The sequence below is a fragment of the Cavia porcellus genome, unplaced genomic scaffold, assembly GCF_034190915.1.
Source record: "Cavia porcellus strain 051 isolate PalLab524CR breed Dunkin Hartley unplaced genomic scaffold, mCavPor4.1 scaffold_19, whole genome shotgun sequence".
Classification (NCBI taxonomy): domain Eukaryota; kingdom Metazoa; phylum Chordata; class Mammalia; order Rodentia; family Caviidae; genus Cavia; species Cavia porcellus.
The window spans coordinates 23,088,979-23,112,810 of record NW_026947502.1 but is presented as its reverse complement, the minus strand read 5'-3'; the positions used below and the strand labels follow the sequence as shown (position 1 = coordinate 23,112,810).

General features: G+C 42.5%; 1 protein-coding gene across 1 annotated transcript in view; it reads left to right on the top strand.

Annotated features, from left to right (window-relative positions):
* The window catches only part of Slit3 (slit guidance ligand 3), a 590,749-nt gene that overhangs the window by 412,838 nt on the left and 154,079 nt on the right, over positions 1-23,832 (top strand). Inside the window, exon 6 of the mRNA XM_003473328.5 lies at positions 12,138-12,209. Coding sequence (XP_003473376.2) covers positions 12,138-12,209 — 72 coding nt within the window. The remainder of the gene's footprint in view (positions 1-12,137; positions 12,210-23,832) is intronic.

Sequence of the window (23,832 nt, the reverse complement as noted above, 5' to 3'; positions counted from 1 at the left end):
TAAATGTGCACTCTGGAGGAGCCTTTGGGAGTCATTTCTCAGGCCTTTGCTTTACAGAGAGGGACCTTTTAGCACAGAGAAGTCAGACCGCCACACAGCAAGATCAAAGACCCTTGTTATCTACTTCTCCAGTAAATGCTTGCTTGCTTGCCTGCCTTCTTTCCTTCCTTTCCTCCTTTCTTCCTTTCTTCCTTCCTTCCTTCTACCAAGCCATATCATATTAGGATAAAAACTCTTTTGCTGGCAAATCATGGGAAGAAAATCACCAAATTTCCCCCCATCTAGAGCAGTGCCTTTTGTCCTCAGTTCTGAAGTATGAGCCATGTCCTTATCTCCCTTTGCTGGAACTGGAAGGCAGGAGAAACCTCCTTCAGTTCTGACTTGGCCAACTAAGCAGCAGTAGCTGCAGCACAAAGCTTTGGACACAGAAGCATCTGAAACTCGCCTCTCTCGGGTGATGCCTAAGTGCCCAGGTGGAATCTCAGTAGGTAGTGCTGGGTTCGCCCTTGTGTTTTGTTGCTCTTCTGATTCACACTTTTGGGTTTGCTCAGCTTAGTGACACTAATGTAGCCACTCCAAAGAGTCGTGAAAGGCTTGGAGACATCACTGGCACGATGATTGGCCATTTCCACTCACCCCTCCAGACCACCCTTCCCTTCGGGGTCCGGTCCAGGCTCCTGTAGCCCACCCAGACCAGGCCCCGAGGTAGGAAAAGTCCCTGGTCTCAGAGGTGCTGCTTCTTGTGGGTAACAGTCAAGCCTTTAGTCTCTCTTTGTAGAGAAGGAAGGCAAAGAACTAGTCTGGGTGAAGGTAGAAAGAAAATGAACTTCCCTTCTGAAATACAAATACAATCTACCGAGTTATCTGTGCCTCTGTGCTGGCTACTAATGCAGACGAGAGGCTGTGAAGTGGAAAATGCCAAATAGTAGCTAATCCCACACATCTTATCTTGGGCTTGGAAGTCTAGCCAGTGATTTCCCACCTTCCATTGAGCTTACCAGCCCCATTCTCTTTGTATGAACCGATACTGGTTTTTTTCCTGAGTGCAGAGTGACTGTCAGTGTCCCCAAAGCAAGTGAGGAAAAACACATTTTCAGTTTGCTATAAATAATCCTCAGAAGTAGGTAGATTAAATCCCCTTCATCCTCTTGCTCCTTGCATTTAACATACTGTTTCTTCTCGTATCCAGACGCAGTCTTCTGTGCTGTCTCATTCTGCCCCAGGCTTCCAGGCTTCCCTATTTTCCTGCGATGACATTACAGAGAAATTACTCTCACACTGTGGAGGTCTAACATCGCTCCTCCCCACCACAAAAAGAATGAGCTGCTTTCTCTTCTTTCTCTTTTCTTTTCTTTCTTGCTTTCTTTTTTTTTTTTTAATTTTTTGCCATCAACGTAAAATTTGCATTTTATAGGATTAACCATTTTCTTAACAGAAAAAAGTACAAAAAATGTATACGCCTAAAGCATGGCAGAATTGAACTCAGAATTACCTATGGCAAAGTGTACAATTCAGTGACATTTAAAACATTCATGATGTGGTGCAACCATCACTTCTATCTAATTTCAGACTATTCTGATCATTCCAAAGGAAAGCCCCGTACCATTAAGCAGTCCCTTCCTATCCCCCGTCCTCAGTCTCTAGCAATCACTGATCTGCTTTCTGTTTCTTTGGATTTACCTGTTCTAGACTTTTCATGTTAATGGAATCATATGATAGGAAGTTTTTCAGGCATGCATGCCTTCTTGCACTTCATATAATGTTTTCAAGGTTCCTTGATTTCATAGCATGTACCAATACTTACTTCTTTTTTAATGACTGAAGAGTACTCCATTGTGTGCATATACCACAATCTGTTTATCTGTTCATCCACCGATGTATATTTGGGTTGTTTCTGCCTTTTGGCCATTGTGAAAAATGCTCCAGTGAACATTCGTACACAGATTTTTGTTTGAACACCTGTTTCCCATTCTTCTGGTTAGAAATGAAACTGCTGGTTTGTGTGCTTTTTTCCATAGCAGCTGCCCTGTTCCCAGCCTCCATGTTGTAGGAAAAACTTAGCCACGAAAGATGATACCTATCTAATATGACCCCTAAGAAGGTGTGCCAAGTGTCTCTCTTATGAGCCCAGCACTATGGGGTAGGTAAGGCAGATAATATATATTTGCCTTGCTGTTACTAACGGCACTGGGCATCCCTTATTCCTTAAAAGTAATGGTAAAGAAAAAAGAGAGAAGCCAACTTTTTCCTAGAGTATTTCAATTCTGCACATTAACTCAATTGAATGTAGTTATCAGCACTGCCCATGTTGCTGAGTTTTGACACCCCTTTTTTCAGCAGTTAATTACAGGAGCCCTGATATCCCCCTTACACTGAGCTTACAAGACACACTTTAATTGGCTTCTGCTGCCACAAAGATACCTTTGAGTGATGCCTGGCTAATGGCCACTGACCCCCAATATTCTACTACGCGATGTGGTTAGAGCTGCCCAGTTATATCGGTTTCTGCAGCTTGTGCACCTTCGGAAGACAAATCGGTATCACCACTGGGGGAGGACATGCCCAGAGGAGCCTGATTAAAATCTGTGCAATTTACAACTTCTCTGGAGCAAAGAGAACCGTTTCTCTGGGTGTGCCTTGCTCTTGCTGAACTAAGCACTAAGCTGTCCCAAGCTGGCTAGAAGGCCCTTGCCCACTGGGTTTCACTCAGCAGGTAATCTGGAATTACAGCATTTCCTTGGAGCACAGGCACCTGTCCATGATCCTCATCAATTGGAGCTAAAGGCTTTCCACAGCGAGCCTAAGAGTTAAATGGACCAGACACTGGTAGAAACTAATTGAGGGACACACGGAGAACATGTGGAGCACCTCCAAAGGTGCTGCTCTCTCCTGTCATTGTCTGGGTAAAAACGCTCACAGGCCGGTGAAAGTAACTGGGTCCCAGTGACAGATACCAAGACCAGACCCTAAGTTTTCTCACTGTCCTTTTCTGAGCATACAATACCTGCGTCAAATGCACACAACCATGCTAGTTTCTCTGTCTTTGCGCTGTGAAAGTCGAAGAGGGGTGGAATGGCATAGTCAGAGTCAGCCCAAGGCTTTTCAGTTTGAGCCCCCTCGTGAAGCTCCATAACCTCGCAGAACCTCATTTGCCCTGTGTGTTCACGAGTCCTACAGCTGTAAAATCAATATTCGAACAAGTGGATAGGAAAAGAGGCATGAGAATTCGGAGAAAGTGGTTCATTTTGCCTGAAGTTTGTACAAAAAGATTTCATAAATTACAGGATGTGTCCTTGGAAGGGGGCTTTGATAGATGGGGAGGGGTTCCCCAAAGAGAGCGGGTGAGGGCCACCGTAAGGCACAGAAATGTGAAAGCACATGACGTATACTTTGCACGGGGTGCATGGTGCATGGAACAGTGCCATGCCGAGGGGTCTGGGCCATTTCCGGTCTTGCAGCAACAGTGATAGTCATTAGGAGCATGAATGTACCCAGGTTCAGAATCAAGTGCAATGCCTCGCTTTCCTCTTCTGTAATGCAGAGACTGCAGGAAGATGAAACTGACATAAAGCATTTAAGCTGCTTGACGCTTAATAAATGAGTAAGGGCTATGTACCCTTATTAATGTGGTCGTGATGGTGGTATTACTGTGTTGTTACAATTTATAATGTGGCCCACAGAGAGTCACTGAAGGTTTGTGTACAGATTAAGGGATATTAAGATTAAGAAATCCAGCATCATAGGTGGTACGGCATCTGACTATTTGGGTTGCTTACTACATTACTTGATAATTATGAATTGGAAATAGCCATCGAGATGTGTCATTAAATTTTGCGATTACCTTCCTTTCATGGGCTTCCCTATGGAATTATGAAGATGTCACTGCATTGCCATCATTTTTCCAGGAAGGGAAAAATTTGTATTTCCTGTGGTGTAGGATTTCAGCGGCTTCAACCTCCTAGCAGCTAAGAAGTAAGAAAAAGCATATGAATCTGCACTGCTGCCCTCAGTCCAGGAAGAATATATTGAATATCTCAAATAATAGATTCTTTGGTCTGGGACAGAAAGATGAAGGAATAAAGTGATATGCTCAAATCACAGATGGGTCTGAGGAAGATGAACAGGAATGTTTTCTTAAGAATCTCATAAAAAATCAATCTCAAGTCATATAACTTCAAGCTGAAAGAGACATTAAAGATTATGTAAAAGCGCATTCCATTGCTTAATATTATTAGTTTTAAAGCAAACAAAATTAAGCCATGTCAGAAATACATCTTCAGAGTGCGTGCATTTCATTCCTTTAATAGTTAAAATTGTCTTTTGAGCTAAATGCTGTTATCTCCATTTTAAAGATGAAGAAACTGAGGCTCAGGGTGTGGATATGATTCCTTTAGTTCCCTCAGCTAGAATTCCTGTGGGACCTAACTTTGCATTTTATTTTTAAAAATAGGTAGCAATTATTGAGAGCTTCCAAAGAGTTTATTAGCATGGGTCGGAAATGTGAATAAATCAAGGAAAAGAATAGTTCAATTAGGAGATCTGCATGACTCTTTTAAAGTGACTTGACGGTCTTTCAGTATCTAAGGAGGGAGAACCGGCTGGATGCACTGTCAGGGGAAGAACCCAGGCGGGGCTGACCCCACTCTGCTCAGGTGAGAATGGTGATGCCAGCGATTCTTCAGGCAAATGAGAGCCAGCATCTCACTGAGCGTCCACATCTTGACTAAGGAGAAATACCTCTGCTCTGTCTTCTGCTTATTGGTCACATTTACATGGCTGGAATAGTTTATCTACTTCCAATGATTATTTTCTAAAACCCCAAAGGGGAGAGAAAAAAAGAAAAAGCCCTCACTAGTTCACCGTAGTTTTTCATGGTTGATTTAGAAAAAGAACTAAAAAGCAGAGATGCAGGAGATAACTTTTCATGCCCATTTAACAAAAGCATTTCATGTTCACTGTTTCTTACTCTTTCCTCCCTCTTGTGCCTTTGCAGAGGAGGAGACATAGATGGTTATCGCTCAAGAGTGTAACTAGGGAAACCACGGACCTGCCCTAATTGCTATGGAGACAGCCATTTATGTGTCCAGCCTCTGAGTATTCATGACATTAGCAAGGCCAGGGAGTAAAACACAGATACTACTTCTTACAAAGAATTCTAATCCCCAATGAGGAAGGTTGAGATACACAGTAGAACAGCTCAGCTACTTTGGGGGCTCCCACCATTCTCACTGGAGATGTAGAAGTAAGCCTATTTTATGGAACATGTGCTGACGAGTCTTTTAGAACCAATGTAGCTAAAAATTTGAGTTTGTGAATCAATAGACATTTTAAGTTTTAAAAGATAAAAGTGGAAAGGACAATGTTCTGAGAATAAATCTATTTCCAACTAACTCGGCCCCAGAGACACAACAAGGTGAATAATCATTGAAATTTGTCCAGAATTGATGAGTTTCCTGAGACTGAACACATGAGTTTCGATGCTAAACAGGTTCTGGTACAAGGATGTGACCACAGAACAAGGCCAGTTTTAAGCCATAAACACACATTTCACATCAGTAACCAAGCTTCCTGGGGTCCCTTGGTCTAAAAGTTGCTGAAACCAAATTAAGTTCTTTCATCATGAATACAGTGTTTAGTTTGGTTTGCTTTTGGTTTTCTCATGGTCATTCTTGTCTAAAAATCCCAGAAAGTTCATTTCCCATTTAAGCTTGCCCAAGTGAAATAGCTTTACTTGCTCTCCATACCTATCCTGACTGTTAAATTGGTTTGCAAAGATCCGCCACTTGCATTTTTCAGCACAAATTCATTTGCCAAATGCCCAACACAGAGGAGAGTATGTAAACACAGAAGTGGAGTTATTGATATTTCCCAGTGATGTGTGAAACTCCCCTTTATTCTCCAAGGTCTAGCCTGCCTCTTTGTTACTAATCCGTCATCAGTGTTTGCATTATTGCAGAGCTTGCTTTCAAAAGCATCTGCTGAAGAGGATGTAGTCACTGCATATGCTGAACAGCAATATGATATATACTAAATAAGAGGCATTATTACACTGCCTTTGTGACAAAGTATTCATAATGACACTTGGTAAAATCAGTTCCTAGTTGGGGATGGTGCGGTAGTCTGGGAGAATGAGGCTGGAAAATCACAAGTTCAAGCCCAGTGAGGGCAACTTAGTGACTTAAAGCTCGTCATAAAAAGTAAAAGGGGGCTAGCGATATAGCTCGGTGACAAGGCCTTGGGTTCAATCCACTCTACCATAAATAAATGAACAAACAAACAGCTCCGTCCTCAGCAGGCTGTTCTGATCAGAGAACTTAATTAGCCTAGGACTCTGGCCTTACAAAGTAGGTTTGGTGATTCAAATCTTTGGAGTGCTAACGAGCAATTATCTAAATATCTCTGTAAACATATGCACATAGTAAATTTGAGAGGTCCACAGTGGCTTTACCTATTTTATAGGAAATACTTGTATTTACACGCATACAATAGGAAGGTACTACATTTAACTATGTATGTAGGAAAAACAGGCATAAAGTTGTCAGTTCTATAGACAGGCATCTTTGCAGATACTTAAATAATTCATGGATCAGTAAACATATCTATATGCATGTATTCTTGGGTCTGGTAGACAAGTGTACTAAATGTGCAAAATAATAGATTCACCTCCTTTTGTTCATTCGAGGCATCGTTTTAATGTGGAATTACAGTAGCTCCTTAATGATGAGAAGTAGTGACAATTCATTAGCAAATTGTGGCTTAGATCAAGTGTTTGATTTGCCTACAAAGTGTGACCAGTACTCAATTATATGAAGTGTATGCATTTCTTTTGAACATAATTTTTCTTCCTTTTGCCAGTTAAAATAACCTTGAGCTTTTATTATTTTTTAAAAGACCCCAGCCAGCAGCAGACAAATGCTTTTATAATTTATTCTTCAACAATGATTTCTTTTAGCATGTTAAACTGTCATAAAAAAAAACAACAACCTTCAGAAGCACTACTAGATTTCTTGTTTTCTGCTTAAAGGACAACTGGATAATGGGGAGAAGAGGAAAAGCATGTCAAGGCCACTTTGTGTTTTGTCCTCTGCCTTGTTGTTATGAAAGCAGGGATTCCCCAGGTTTCCTTGTTATAATTGAAAAAGATGCACCTCAAAATGTATGCATATAAACCTATATATTTCATCAAAAATAAATTCAACTGAGTTTAGATTTTAAAACTTTTATAGCTTTAAAGATAACACGTAAAAAAAAAAAGCACAGATTAGGTAACCTTCCTCAAAATATTTTCAAAGGACATGGTATGCTTCATTCTGTATCCTGAATATCTAATATGGTGCAAGCTTCAAACAGTACTCCAGTCCTTTTCTGGATCTGTTAAGAGGCTGATCCTTAATTAAATGATGGACTCCACGGTCATGAACTTACTTTGGATTTCCACTAAGGCTTCCCTTGTGAATTTCATACAGGTTTTGTGCAGGTAGTTATGCAGAAACCAACAACTGGTGTAACTCCAGAGGGTGCTAAGCCTCAGCTGATTCTCCCACTTTGCACAGAGAGGACTGCAGCAATTCTAGCTGCCTGTCGTCCTGAAGCAGAATGCGGCTGCTAGATGTGGGGCCCCTGGAGCGACAGTGGCCTGAGGCTAAGTTTAGTCACCAGCTAACGACACTCTGGGGTCCCCAGAACATCTGGACAAGATGGAAACAACTGGCTGGAAATGTCCTGGTATGCAGAACCTTGCACATAGAGTACTAGTTGAGAATTCTACTTTTTTATCCCAAATATTCAAAGCCTGATTCTAGAGATCACTATTTCCCAGGTATTTGTTATAAATACGCCAATGTATTATTTAAATCCTGAAATCTTATTTTTCTTTATTATTTCTTTTTTTTATTATTTTATTCTCTCTCTCTCTCTCTCTCTCTGTTTTGGTTTGGTTGTTGATGGGGGACAGATTGCTTTAATACTGTAATTAGGTTTCTTAAACTTTTTTAAAGGATTAAGATGAGCTCCAAATTTTTGAACTACAAAAATATTACTAACACACTTCAATTATGAAATCTGGACTTGTAATCAAAAGAGATGAACTGTGATAATAGGAGTATATTATGCTTAGGGATTGGGAATTCTTATAGAAGTGCTGTCTCACTGTTTGTGGTCTATGGAGATTAAGTCCTCTCTCGTGCTGGCTTTTCTCTCTGACTTGCTTATATTCTCACAATGTTAAAACACAGTAGTCCAAATGCTGCTCTCAGGGAGTCTGTATTTAGTTCTCGGGTGAGGATTCCTTTTAAACAGGCCCTCTTATCATTTCAGTGCTCTTTGTTTGCTGAAATCCAAGCATCTCCAGGAAATTAGAGCAGTTAATTTAATATGGTGAAATGTTTGGGGGCTTCTTGGCTTATTCAGAGACAGGAGAGTGTAAATCAAATTGAGAATTCTGTATAAAGTAGAGGATAATAAAAGTTGCCTCCAAAAAAAAAGCCAGCATTTGTTGCTCGGCTTCATTCTGGCCCCAGTGAAATCTCTTTTTTGATTCCACGACTCCCTCTCGGATCTCCATTCCACATTGCAAAAGGACGGAGAATCTTCGAGGGCTGAGCCCACTGAGGGCTTGAGTGGATGCACAGTTGTCCTTCATTGTTCAGAGAAGGGATCTGGGGCTCCCGCCAGGGTAGTGTCACTCAGGGCTTAGCACTTTCTTCCGCCTGCTTTAGTCCCAGCCTTCACACAGGTTCATTGGAAGTATCATTCTACACATGCTAGTGACCCTCTGTGAATTACCTGACACCAAACTGGGCATTGGGGTGCATTATCTGGTGAAGGAGAGGGACTCTACAGCAGTGAAGAATACACTTCTATTGCCAAGGAAAAATAGAGAGCTCCCGGCAGGCTTGGACTGCTCTGTTCTTTCTGCTCAGATCCCCAGTGTTGTTATTCACCCATGCCTCTAGAATATGGGGTGCATGGTGCAGTGTTCACAGGGGATTTTTCTCATTTGTTTTTTTAAAAGCTCTTTGAATGAATCTTTTCAAAGGCATAAAGTGGGCACATCAGCCACCAGAAGCACACTACTAAGTCAAATACTTTGGCCTCGACTCCAGAAGGTTCTCTGCGTGTTTTGTAGCACCCCACTTCCCAGGCCTCAAACAGGTGCTGGGCTGGTGCTTATTTTGCTTCGCTTTTCTTGTACTTCAAGACTAAATTTTAGGTCTCTGAGCAGTCCTTTTGGAAAGAAAGGAAACCCCAGGGGAACTGGGTGCATGTTTACTTTGTTTTAGGGACTGAGTGTTTGCAAAAGATTAGGGATGAAGGTGGACTATTAATTGTGCCTTGTGTGAGTACTCTGATGCTTGGTGCTATTGAGATATAAATAGAGGGGTGTGGAATACTTCTGGGATGGTTCTCGTTGCCCAGAGAAGCCCCCAAAGGCACATCCCTTTATATTCTCCCAAGGAATAACTATCAAGACTAGGGCACAATTCCTGTTTGGTTTATCTGTGGTTAGAACAAAAGGAGACAATCTCAGATATAATAAATATCTCCTAGGAAAGCACATTTCAGCATAAATATTTTAAATTTTGATACATTTCATATGCGTTAAAATAAGCTATAAAATACACTCACAGAGGAGTTACATTGCAGCTCAGTTCCCCCCATGACAAATAAACAATGAGATGTCAACTTGTGCCACTCACTGAAAATATGTAAATATCACATAATTAATAATATTGTAGATATCTCTGTTTTTAACCCTAAAATGATCATGTCCTCCCAAAGGTTCTTCGTGCCTGCTATTCCAGTGTTCTGGGCTGCAGGACTCTGTCGAGACACTGAGAAGTGGATTTTTCAAATCTATCGCTCTTCTCCTCCACTTCCCTTGTTTATTCTCTATCCCTGTGTTTTCTTCTGTTCTTGTTATGACTTTCTGTTTTAGCTTGCAGATTCCACATTTTCATACAAAATTCTGTATATTTTGCTTTCTGTTTAATCCCTGGTGCTCTCGAAAAGAAAAAGCAGGAGAAATGCTCCTCAACTCTGTGTAGAAACCATGATAAATAACAGCAAAGACTTCACTGATGTTCACAAAAGCAGGTGCCCTGCAAACCGCATCCCTCCATCCCCCTGACTTCCTAATATGATGACTTAGATACTTTTCTACTTAGGCAAGTGGTGCCATTTTTGCCGAATTCAGCAAGTTCATTGAGCAATTTCTTTGAGCCAAACGCCAACTCCACTGCATTTCTGCTTGGTAAGGTTTGGTAGCCTTGGCATGGTGGGGGAGGGATTTTGATTCATTTTGATTCTTTTAAATTGATGATAACTCTAGAATCTGGGCAGAAGTACTAGACTTTCTTAATAGAGTCTCTGCAGGGAATCAGTGGTCCCTATGCCACCCCAAAACCACAGGAGGAACACAGCAAATCTGTACCGACAACTACTAGAAGAATTAGGGACGGGGAGATCTCAGGGAGAATCCACGTATGTGGGCGTCAGCGAGAACTTGGACACTAGTGTAGAACTAGTGCTTGACCTCAAGCATACTTCTTCTTAGAGACATGCCTCTGTTTATTTCTTAATTCTGAGTATCTAAATTTTGTATTGTGAATTCTATTAGGATGATGCAGGTGCGCACAATGTCATGACAGAACTCGTAATAACACTCGGCATCAGCAATTGCAGGTGTTTCGTTTGTGTGTGTTTATACAATCCTATATCTATTGATGTTTTCAATGAAGATACTTTAGTTTCACTTCCGTCTTTCTATGGTGAGAAAATAAAACCTTGCAGGCAGGTAACCCACTGTAACTTTGAAGAAGCTTTTGTGGAGACTTGTCTTGGCACAGATTAACACAAGGTGTAAATGCAAATTCCGGCGACAGGAAGTCCTTCCACCCGAGAGGGACTCCATTTTTCTGAGAAAAAGAAAAACAAGTGAATCTCTATAAAGGAGTTTGTTTCTCTGTTTTATTACTGTGCTACTTTTTTTGACCTGCTCCCATCCAAAGGCCACGGTGTATTCTATAATAGATATTATAGTGTTAATAATAATTATCTTTGTAACATCCTTTTTTTTCAGGAATTAAATGTTACATATAATACATGCTATTTAGGTTGGATGTGACCATGGTAAATACCCTGACTTTTTTCATCATATAGAAGTATTTATTTAGAGAAAATTGTATCTATTTGCTATCCTTTAACTAAAATACCTCAGTCCTTAACTAGAATGTGTATTAGTCAAGTCGTCTTTTAAAAACACATTATTTTCATGTGCATAGGATGGGAAGGGAAATAAAAAAAGGAATCTTGAAATAGGTGCATTTAATTCTCCCCAATTTAAATGTAAGTGGTACATCTTTAAGGCAATAATGATATTCCTTTCTTTCCCCCATCATGAATGCTTCTATCAATGAATTTCTTTAATGTTGATGGTGGTTGGTGCAGTTTGAGGAAATCTGTATTTAGTCAGAAAATGCTTCAATAGAATGACCTACCAGATGGGCCCCATAACAATGCACGGAGACATCAAACCACCACAGACATTTGGTGCTTAGAATAATAAAAAGACTATAAAATTAGATTAGTTGAGTCTAATTTGGAATTGGTATATTCCCTATGCACCCTCACCGCTCTTGGGCAGATAAAGCCTTGAGATTTAGCGCTGTGTCAGAGCAGAAAGACTGCAACTTCCAGTAAAAGGGAGACGAGGGAGCGGGGGAAAAAGCATTCTGGGAGGTCGCGGAGGGCAGAGCAGTGACCTCCAATGATTTACAGGCCTTTAGCTTAATGAAATTGTTTCAGTGACATGACGGTAAGAGCTCGTAATGGATTGGATGCCCTAATGTAATGAAATTACTCCCTTCTGCCTAAAAAAAAAAATGCGCAATTAATATTTACTGAGACCTGACAGCCTTTGGTACGCTCGTCTGTGTAGTTCTCTCAGACAGTCAGAGAGGAGAGACGGAGCAGCGTGGCAGACAGGCTGGCTCTGCACGAGCTCCTGGCAGGGATGAGCAGAGCCTGCAAGAGGGTGGAGGGACAGGCGCTCGGTGGCCAGGGACGCCCGGCCCGGGCTGCCCAGCCCCTCGGCACTGCCCCTGCTCAGCCTTCACGCTCTCCCTTGCTTTTCACAGGCAACTGGACAACAACCACATCAGCTGCATTGAAGATGGAGCCTTCCGAGCGCTGCGCGATCTGGAGATCCTGTGAGTTGATTTTGCGATTGCTGCCTTGTGTGTGCGTGCGTGTGTGCGGAGTGTGCCTGTGGAGGGAGGAGAGAGGGGAGACGTGTGTGCAGGGGGCTCTGTGTGGGTGCATTTCTGGGTCTTCTGCTGCAGTGCTATTAAAACTGGGAACCGGGAGAACCCTCTGGCTCACCTTGGCCAAAGTGTTTTCAGGGAGCAAAGTGTGATTTCTCACCTCTCACAAACTGGGGTCCCTGCTAATTAAGTCTCAGTCGAGTCATTTCTCCCCCATGCTCTGGCGGTGTTTGTTTCTGGGTGAGACAGATGGGCTGGAGTAGCCCCCCGCGTCTGCCAGTGCACTGGGGAGAGTCCGGCTGAGTGTGGGCAGAGAATGAGACAGGTTACAGATCTGGGGCCAGTGGGAGGGTGAGCCCCAGAGGGTCTCTTGGAATCAGCCAGAATCTGAAAGGCATCTCAGCACAGGACAAGGGGGAAATGCCAAACAGCAGCCTGGCGAAGTCCAGGCATTGCCATAGATCTTGGAATCTCATCTCCAGTTCAAATTCAAACTTTAAGCAGCAATCTTAAAGTGGCAGGGGAAAAAAGAGGAAAAGAGGCGCCCCTCCCCATTAGCACACCCTAAATACTTTGTGTAGAAAACATGGGTGGCTGTCTCTCTGTGTCCCGAGTCTTTAAATGTTCTAATTAAGTAAACCTGATTTCTGGGTGGTGGGGGGGAGGCATCGAGGAGTCATCTTGAGGTCATTCAAACTAAAGTTGGATTGTGTAAGAAAACCTTTTGATTGTTCTCACCAATGGTGGTGACACTTCCAGCTGTCCTCTGGAGAGAAAGCAGTAAAGAAAGCATAGTAGAACTTGTGTTAAGAGATGTGTGATTCAGTTCTGCCACTAATTAGCCATGTGACCTTGGGCAAGTCTCTGGCTCCCAAAGCCTCAGTTTTCTGGTTTATAAAACAACAGGCTTGGTTCCCCTATCATGGGAGAAACTCCCTGTTTTCAAATTCCACAATAATAATTCTGGTAGTACAATTCCAGCCAGTGAGTGATAAGAGAGTAGGATTTGTTCAGCAGCCTTTGAAACTATAAAATTACACAGTCACAGGATTTTCAGTGTCTGACTCCAGCAGAGTGAATGAATGAATGCCAGATAAATACATGAATGAATATAAGAAAATGTCTTTGTACAAAAATGAAAGAATAAACAGTTTCCCCCTTCACCTTCCTTTTCACCTGGCCCTAAAGACATGAGCAAAGATTAGAAAGAGCCCCTCCACCTTTGTGAGAGGAAGGTTATTCCAAGAGGAATTACAAAGAAATAAAAGGGAATGCCGATGCTACAGGCTACTTGAAAACAGAGGAAAGCCGAGAATTCCCGGTACAGAAAAGGCACAACCCACAGCCAGGAGAGGTCAGTTTGTCATTCCTAAGATAGATTGTCTCTCCTCACTCAAACTCTGACCCTGGAACCAGCAACAAATGCATGTCTGCGCAGGAGAGCGTGCCAAGCCAAAATTAGTAACCTTGGACTTCTCTTATTGGAAGGCTGAGGCTGAGAAGGGTAGGCATGATTTTCCCTGCCTATGAAAAAGAGACTGTGTAGAAAGGGTTGCTAGGAACATATCACCTTTTCCTCCCTTGGCAGCGAGAATAACGAAGATGACAAAATTCCTTAGGAAGAGACCAGGAAATAGAAGTCACCAGCTGCCATGAAACAGCTGTGATAACCTGTCAGCCTTCAGGTTTGTTGTCTGTGCTGAGAGTGGTTTTTCTGCCCTCCCCTTAGCAGGTGCACAGTCTGGGGGAGGAGAGAGGGCTTTAATGTTAGACTCACCTGGATGGGGAATCCCAGCGGCCTGCTGCTTGCCTACCCTCTCTGAATCTTCCTCAACTTTGAGGAGAAACACTTTATGTGCTACAGAGGAGACTATAAATTGTCATCTTTTCCGCTTCCCTAACTGTCTCCTATCCTGCCCTCATGTGCATCAAGTCCTGCTCAGGACAGAACTGAACCACTCCTCATGACTCAGATGTTTGCTAGAAAAAAAAAAAATTTACATCCAGTATATCAGGTGTCTCCAAATTAAGAGAAACCTGTGCTCAAAATAATAATAATAAATAATAATAATAAAGTTCATTTCCTCATCATTGCAAAGAGCCCACAGGATCTGATTAGTTTATCTTCTCAATTCCAAACAAAGCCAGATCAATAGCTTTGTTTTAAAGATGCTCTCATTTGGCTTCACATGGCTAAGTACTTAAAATTAATCATAATCAGTTATTCCATGGGTTTTTAATTTCCAGCAGAGGCACACAGCTTTGGCACTATCCATCTTAATGGCGAGCCACTCTGAAATTGGCTGGAGTTGACATCTCCATTTAAAGAGCCTCCCCAACACACCCCAGCCCTTCCAAATCTACACACTGACTTTTTATAACACTTCTCCGTAATCACAATTTAGTCACCATAAAGAAACTTGGCAATGAAATAATAACTAGGAAATAAGTGAAGGCATCACACATTAAATTTCTCAGAGGTACGCAGGGAGGATATTTAAAACGCCTTATCCCCAGAAAGGTTGTTCATAAGTATCTAAAGTTTAAACTTTGCAAATTAAGACAAACTCTAATAGTTCAGGAGCGGTTGCTGTCTGACATTAGGCAGAATGAAGTAACAAACAAGGATTGGCTCGTGATTTTCTCATATAAAGGTCCCAAAATACACTTAAGGAAGGCTTGTGGGTGTCAGTTATTAGTGGAAATACTTCACACGTGATAACCCTGTTGTTCCATTCTTCCTATGGTGGAAATACCATAAAATTTCCTTCCATCAGGACTGAGGTTGATGTCAGTGCTGGCATTAAGCAAGGACTCGAGGGGTGAGTCTGGGAAAGAGCCAGGGATAGCAAGGAGGAGACATGCCCAGTGCCGGCTAGGAAAAGACTGAATTCTGCCCATCTCCCTTCATTTTTGGCCATGCCTGGTGGAGAAATGTTCAGCACTGCGTATAATGGACAAGGATAGGAGCTTCCACCCTCCCCTTGCCTGGCAGCCAGAAAAGGATGTAAAAGGAGGATGGTATGGGTAAAACTTTCCGTGGCGCCTGTGCCATCACAGGGGAAGAGGAAGAAGGAAAATGATGACAGCTCACAGTGACCTGCCTGTACCGTAACTAGTGCTTTGACATCTCTTCGCCCTCCACAACCTCTCTGTAGAGCTCACATTGCCTTTAGCCTCCTTTTACAGCCGCAACCCATTGCAGAAAAGCCAAGTAACTACTTAACTAATAAAAAGCCCAGCTCATATGGTCCGCCTTGTACCGAGTCACCCCTTTGATCTATGCTGCCAAAACTGTCGTGGTGTCCTGCTTCCCTGAAGCAGGCCCCAAATGCACTGCACAGTGGTGTCAATTGGCCTTCAAGCACTGGCATGGTCAAGCGCTCAATGTTTCATGGTGCAGTCTTCAAAACCTGCCAAAGTAGCCTCGTCTTTCTCTTTGCCTAACTAATGGGTCCCCACACAGTGGAAGATACATCCACCTGCAGGAGAAAAGAAAGGAGAACGTCACTGGGTCACTTTGTAGTTTTCAGAGATAATTCAGTCTCACCTCTAGCACAATTAACTTTAGCATTCCCTGTTTAGGGGGTCTTTATTCCAGACACCCCCACCACAAATACAGCCTTGATGTTTTGGGCATTAACAGTTCTTAATAGAGGAAGCATGCCTTCTGTGAGGCAGACTCTGTTACCCAAATTAGTGCCCTTTCATTCCCACCAGTTCTGTACATTTGGTGATTCACATACTAGGGTTTCCTCCAAATGAGTTGTGCTTATGCTGCAATTGCATGTGCCAATACTGCGTTCCCAACTTCATGTGGTTGGGAATCAAGGTGATTGTGCTCTGAGCTGGAGGTTCCTAGCCCCTGCCAGCTAAGCTGAGAGCATGGCCAGGTGTTTCCCCAGTTATACCAGAGTCTTCCCTGCCCAACACACCATCATAGGTACAAAAGAAAAAAAAAAAGTATCAACCCATGAAGCAAAACCTAGTTAATAAAAAAAAATTAAATTTTTCAATACTATGGCAGGAGAAAAGATAGTTTCAGAAGCTATCTTCAGACTAAGTGGAACAAGCCAGAAGTTCAATAGATACATTGTTTAAATGCCAGACCAAAGATGTCAGAAATGCATCTGGAAAATGCTCTCCTCTCAGAATGGTCTGCCCTTGACAGATCACTGGTACCAGCTAAATCGCGTGTAAATCCGACAGATCTTTAGATAACTGGTATGTGCTGTGTTTGAAGGTCTCCCTCCCGTTTATGTCACCTGCCAATTTTGGAAATTCAGTGACGTCATTGTAGGCCAGTACTGGAAAGATCTTAGGTGTCTGCTGGACAACTTTCTATGCAGACAGATGCAAGGAGAAGGTTTGAGGCTGGAGGAAGATAAGTGCCTCCTAATGTTCTGTACCCCAGGAGGCTTGCTAGGCTCACCTAGTCCCAGCCCTTGCTAGGAGACTCGCCCAAGGTCAACAGCAAGTTGCTGGTAATAGACTAAAATCTGAGACTCCAGACTTGTGAATTCCTGATCCACATTCTTCACCTACAATCAGTGTCTGCATATAACTCAGCTGTTCAGAAGAAACTTATCCACTGGCCATTAAAGTTTTAATACTGTTTATGAAATTGGGGAAGGGCGAACATTGGTGCGTGATGGAATCAAGGGATGATCCAGCTCAGCTTACATAAAAATCCAGGTTTCTGTCTTCTCTTAAAAACCCTGAAGCACTGGCAACTGCAGGATGGAAGTTGCATGTTGCGGCACTCAGCCATGGCTGAGGAGCACTTGCGCTCTGTAGATGGCATGTGAAGCCTCCATGGTGCCACCAATTCCTTCTCATTTAAGTTCACTGCCAGCCTAAGCCAGAAACACCTGCTTTAATCCATCTAAGAAGCAAGAATACACTCACTGTGTATCCCATAGAGTGTTGATAAAGCTGTATGGGCTGGCACTTGCTAGAGTTGTTGAGTGGTCATATACAGAGAGAGCCAAGCAGCAGAGTCCAAAATGCAGCAGAAATACCCCAGAGGCAATTAGCAGTGGCTCAGGTCTCATCTAATGGGAATTCTCAAGAGTTAAACTAGCTTCCCCATTCCTGCTGATTTTAAAACAGTCGTAGTCGGAATTTTGTATATGAAGAAGACGAAAAGTGAATTGTTCCAAATCTGTATCACAAGAGCGGCCCCCTCACCTTGTTTCTTGCTCTGCAGACCTCTGTAGCACCCTGTGTTCTAAGCCCCCTTTCAATCTGTGTTTAGAGAGGAGAGAGACCAGAATTAAAGCAGTGGTGAAAGGAACTGTAGAGGTAGTATCATTCTGCCACATCCAGGTGGTACCGCGTCACCTGACGCAGAGCCCCACACGCAGACACAGGAAAGGAAATGAAGACGGCATTTTCTGATGTAAGAATACAGTAGCAAAAATACACCGGCAGCAGTCCCGATGCCCAGATGAGGGTGTGCTCACTCTTCTAGCATGGGGTTGGTGTCTTGGCTGAGGGATGGCAGACACGGGATGTTAGGACCTTCAAGGACATTGTCTGTCCAGATCAGAAAAGCTGTAGTTTAATACAAGGGCATGAAGTTTGATTCAAATGGTGATCTGTCTTCTACTTTGACTGTGTTTCCTCTGAGTGCGGGACTCTGATTAACAAAAAACAATGATGGGATGACGGTATATTATAACACAGTGATGTCATAACTAGTAGTATAATGGTTATGAATATTGTCATTGCTTCCACGTGTGATTCTCCAGTGCTTCTAAGCATCCACCTCCATGTTTGAGGATCTTCTAAGCACTGAGATAAAACATAAGGCAACACTTTATTGAAATCCTCACTGTAACTTTAGGAAGTGAATTCTATTAATGTCATTTTACCAATGAGAAGGCAAGAGCTCAGAGAAGCTGAATAATTTACCCACCATGACACTGGCAATCGGAGTCCTTGCCTTTAACTACTCTGCTAAATTCACAAAAAAATAACAGACACATACCAGAACACACATGCCACAGAAATGTGCGTGTGTATTAGTCAGGCCACTGGCTGTAGGGAGTAATTCAGGAGCCATGGTTTTTCTTTTTGAAAGTTGCTCTGTAGGGTGCTCAGATATAACTTTAAAGCTCAGCTTAATTAGTGTCTTAGCTGCTTCCACAACTGTGCCCGACTGTGGCGATACAAAACCAGGGTTGAGTTTGAGGAGGTTAAGGTGCTCCCGTAGAGCTGGCTGCCAGCCCAGTGTCACCAAAAAGGGTGGCTGGAACTCATTTTCTTAATGAAAAATAGAAACAACTGTATTCCCCCTTAGGTCAGTTGTGTGGACTGAAGATGCCATTGGCTTGTGTCTAGCAAATAGCCAATGCCCACACAGGACATTCCTGACAGCTGAGGTCGGTAAATGCTTCGAATTGCTTTGTCGCCATCTCTAGTACCTCACACAGCCTGGCACTGGGTAGGTAGTTAATGGACTCCCATCCTGTCAGATTTCCTCTAGATGCTCTGTTGGACCTGAACAAAACTAAAATTTGGGTTCTCTTACATGTTGAACAATCGAGTGTTTTACCATAACAGTTCACTTTTTACTTGTCTTTGGCTTTGTATTTCTCTAGCTAAATGGTGATTTTTCTCTTTTTTTTCCCCCCTCTTAATAATGAACAAAATCAGAGCTAGGATGAAAATTGATGTGTTTCAACAGATGAGATTCATTTTCATTTATTTACAAAATGTTTCACCTGAGTTTCTCTGGAAAGCTGCAAACATTTTGTTTCAATAGTCTTTGGAATCAGGGTGTTTAGTCATGACACACTTTTGAATATAGAACTGTCATTGCTTAATGAAAGTCTTAAAATATCCCAGAATACAATTTTTGGTACTATGCTGAAAATTGTGATTTGCTCAGACAGTCAGGATTAAATTGCACTTTGCAGAAAACATTGGTAACTTCTACTCAGCCCTAGTAATTCTAGGAAAGAAACTGAGTTTTCTCTAAACACACAATACAACATACTCCTCTGTCAGAGTCCCCTAGATTCTCAAATTTGATGATAGCTGTGCCCTTAAAATGACTAGCTAGGGTTTGAGAATCTCAGTTTAAGGAAAAAAGTAGAAATTGTTTTGAAATCTAAAGTCCTGTTTTCCATTTATATAAGTAGCACATCAACCTTTAAAGGACCTACAATCTGGAGGGTCCCTTATGGCTGCCAGTTGATTTCATTTCCCCATTAACCAAAGACTGGTTTAGTCTCCAGAGTTGAAAATGGGTTAGTGTACATTCCTGAAAAAGGAGTGTTTGGCAAAGTTGACTTAATTGTTTCCTACCAGCAAAGGATCTAGAAGCAACAAACCCCCTGTTAACTTGTCCTTCTGGTGGCATTTAGGTAAAGTCAGGTCATAGAGATCTTGCTGACCCCGGGGACCATTGACCCAGCCACTGGATCTCTGGGTTGAAATTCTGATGCATGACCAACTTGATTTAGGAGCAACTTTTTAGTTTGCTTTGTTCCACTGGAAACAAGATGCAAAAAACAGCTCCATGTCTTTGAAGAACTATTCTAGAGGATTTTTTTTCCTCAGGGACAAGCTAGGAAGGCCATAGGTCAAATGCTGTATAGCCATCCAGTGCACATGAAGGTCATTCACTGTAAAACAGTGATCTGTGCTGATCTGCCAAGGTGCCCTGCACCACGATCACCTTCTGCCCCTTTTCCAGCCCTCAGCTGTGGCTTTGTAAATGATATATGAGCATCGGCTCTTATCCCATGGTGGCAAATGGTCTCTGAGCTAAGAAGACATGTTTCCTTAAAGAGCCAGACCTGCCTACCACGGCTGCTTTTCCCATCTAGTCTGATGCCCAAGACTAGAGGCTCAGCTTACCTTTGGTGAGGAATCCTCTACAGAGCTAGGCCCTGGAAGGTAAAATCTTCAGCTTAAGTGGAAAATTAGCCTTCTCATGTCCATTTGCTTGTGGACTTTTGAGTTTTATTTTTTTTAATTGTTTTGCTCTTTCCGGTGCTTAAGAAAAATCAACCCATTGTCAGCATTTAAAACTCAGGTGATTTTATGTAAAAGTATGTATGCTGGGCATACAGGTCTCGCAAGCACTTGAAGCAGGGCACATGCAAACTAAGAAAATGAATTTTTAAATGTTACTTAATTGTAATTGATTTCCTTTTCAATCACCCCTGGACAAAGCAGATTTAGCAGATAATTGGCCAATGCACTGTTTGGACAGGGCACACCCTCTGCAAATCTCCTACTTCTCATCAGGCCTGCCAGTTTGCCCTGCTCCAAAACTCTCCAGCCATTGCACATCTGTTAAAAAGCAGAATGTTCAAACAGTATTCTCCTAAAACCAAAGACATTGAAATATCTACTACTTGCCTCCCCTCCCACTCTGCCCTTCCTCTATCTTAATTTACAAATGTAGGTCTTATGCCCGCAAAAGACCCATTTTCATTGAAATGCAGGACTGTGATTATTCAGACCATCTCCCACCAAAGCCAAACCCACTCTGCATGAATTAGTTTCCTGATCTCCATTATTCAGTTCTCTCAACCTTGCAAATGATTTCCACAAAGTCAACTGGGTGGGAAAATCACTCCCGTGTCTGGACCTGTCTCATCTCCATACATAAGCCAGAAATGTGACGGCCAGTTAGGAAGCCAGCTCACTGACCCCACAGAAGCTGAGCCAGGTATCTGCATAAAGAGAGAAAGAGAGGGAGCTGACCATGCAGAACTTATTTTCACATGTGGCATAGTAGGACTTGGAAAGTTTGGACAGATGTCCTGCAAATGTGTAGAGCTGGCCAGATATGGGTATCCAAGACCACTTTCACTGGCATCTGGAAAACTATCCCCAATCCAGCAATGCCATTTTAGAGACAACATCAACCTATTAGAATTAGGGAGTGTAATTGTAAACTGGAAAGACCCTGGAGGTCAAGTGGTTCCACCACTTCTTTTAGGAGACAAAACTTCCCCCAGAAAGGTGAAGCCATAGGACAATTTTGTGAAAGAACCATTGCAGAAACAGGTCTTTTGGCTCTTTACCAATACTCTTTACTGCTGTCTGCTTTTCCTCTGTGTTAGCAGACAGGAAACAAAAATTAGCGCAGCCAGCCTTTATGTGCTGTCTGTGCCATCACCCCTTAATCCCCAACATTTTGCCAGAGAGAATGTATTATATTCAGTCTGGGGCCAGCACCCTTTCCTTCTAGGCCCTTCCTGGCATATGGCTGCTGCTTAGAAGATAACCACTCCCCTGTCCCAGAAGGTAACCTGGGAGATCAAATTCTACACCGTTGACCCCCAGCTGCCCATCCTAACAGCAGCTGATGAGGATTCTAGCTCTTGGGAGCCCATCTGTTCTGGACCCCAGATATGTCACGGTATAAAACGTCCCTAGTTCCCCCTCTGAACCCCTCCCTTACAAATATCAGAGGGTAAAAGCCAGAGCTTTCTGGCATCTCAGCCTGAGAATGAAGCTGTGTTCACCCCATGCAGTTTTCTCACTCACAGCTCCGAGTGGCTCCCTTCCAAACTGTGCATGATATCTGGCTTGTGTGTGCAGCCACAGAACTGGTGTGAAGAAACCAGACAGGAGCGCCCCTGCTCAGTGAAACATAGTCACATACAGAAACTTCTCCGGGGCCCTTTGTCACCACTTTGTGATAGTATATGAATACACTTTTTTTGATGTACACTGTCGATTAATTTCATTTCATTTCTAGCACAAAACCTGCCCTCTCTGCCTGCCAAATCCAACCCCTTTCATTTGTGGGTATTGTTTTTCAAGGAGATTTAGTTGTCAATACTGAAAAACTAGGAGGCTTCCTATGAAAATCCTACATGTCTTATTTTGTCTTAGAAAAAAAGAAAGAATTGACAATGCTGCACCCAAATTCTAGTTTGGCACAATTTCTGGATATAAGATGTGACGATCCCATGTCGAGAGCTGTGTTTTTTCTACTGTGTTTTGTCCCCAGGCAGCCTGCTTGTGTGACAGCATCACTCCTGAAAGATGACTGATTTTGTGTCTCTGGATTATAGGAGGCTATCAGACTGGAAATTTATTTGTATTAAGATGTCAAAAATATGACCCTTCCTGATTTGAAACTCATCAGCCCATTCTGTAACTACTTATTGAGTCTTCCTCGGTGCCAAGCACTAGGCCAGGCCCTGTGTACAGAGCAGACTTGCTCTTCATAGAACAGAGTACACACAGAAGTGGGTACGCAGAGAGCGTACACATTTAGTGTATATAAGTGAATATTAAGAAACTTTCTCCTCCTGCCTCTGTTACTAGGTTAGGGACCAAATGCAGGTGAGGCAGCCATTGTCTACTTCTTCCCTTCTTAACTACAAACTCGCCTGTCCTATCATGTGAATTAGAGGTCACGCTTTCATTCTTGGCCTATTGCCAACTGCCTGGTTTCAAAATAGTGTGCTAAACAGGAATGTCCAGAGCCCTATTGTATTAGGTGATGAAATAGAATTGGAAGACCAAGCTCTTCTCATTTATGTTGGCGTTTAAGAAGCATTTTTCACTTAACTCAATCATTGGAAGGCAGTTGAACCATTCTGAATCACTGCTAGGTAATATCTGTATCATTTCATGAATGAGTAAGGAGTTTTTCAGAATCGAGGCGCCAAAATCACCAGCGTTTCATGAGTTCTTGCAGGATCGAGTATCTGACTGAGCAATGGTGGGATTTAAAGATTACTCTTATGATCTTCCACTTTTTTACACATTTTGGAAGCATTTTTCCCCCCTTGTAACACCCAGGCTCTGCTGAGTGGATGGAGATGAATATCTGCCTGTCATAATATGAATAAATAATGAAAGAAAACTGAAGACAAATCCTTTTGTTAAAGAATCCCTAACATCAGAGGCCCAAATCGGCAGCTTATTGTTTTTATTTATTTCCGTAGGTTTTACATGACACCTGGAGACCATTTAAATGTTTCTTGGCCGTGAGAAGTGTGTGTTTAAAAATAACGCTCACACTGGTGCCAAATCACTTTAGAGTCAGGTACAAATATTGAGACAAAAACCCCAGCTGTTATTGCTTTGGCTGCTAATTTGAGGTGTCAAATGAGAACCCGACTGCTATACGTCAGTGAATAAGGCCCCTCGTGAGATCATTATGTTTTCTAACAGTTGAGAGTAATGGTCTAATCAGTGCAGCATCAGTTGTTTTCATTATATGCCCACACAATGGTTATGAGCTTTAATTTAAACGGTCCACAGGGAGATCAAAGAACTCAGTAACATGCAGCATCCTGGATGGTTGAGAACAGGTAATGGATGAGAGGCGGCTTCCCACCATCCATGCTCTGTTCTCTCCTCTCCAGTCTCTCCATCCTCTAGCCTCATCTCGAGACCCATTGCCTACTCCAAACAGGCAAAGATGGGCTTTGCTTAAAGAGCAGATCTGTGCTCTGAATTCTTCACCGAGTCCTTAACATTTCCAGTCAACTCATCCAACAGTGAGGACCACAGTGGATTCAGGTAACACTTGGACTTGTTCACCTTAGAAGGCTTTGAAACACAGTTGTTCTTCCTTCTGCAT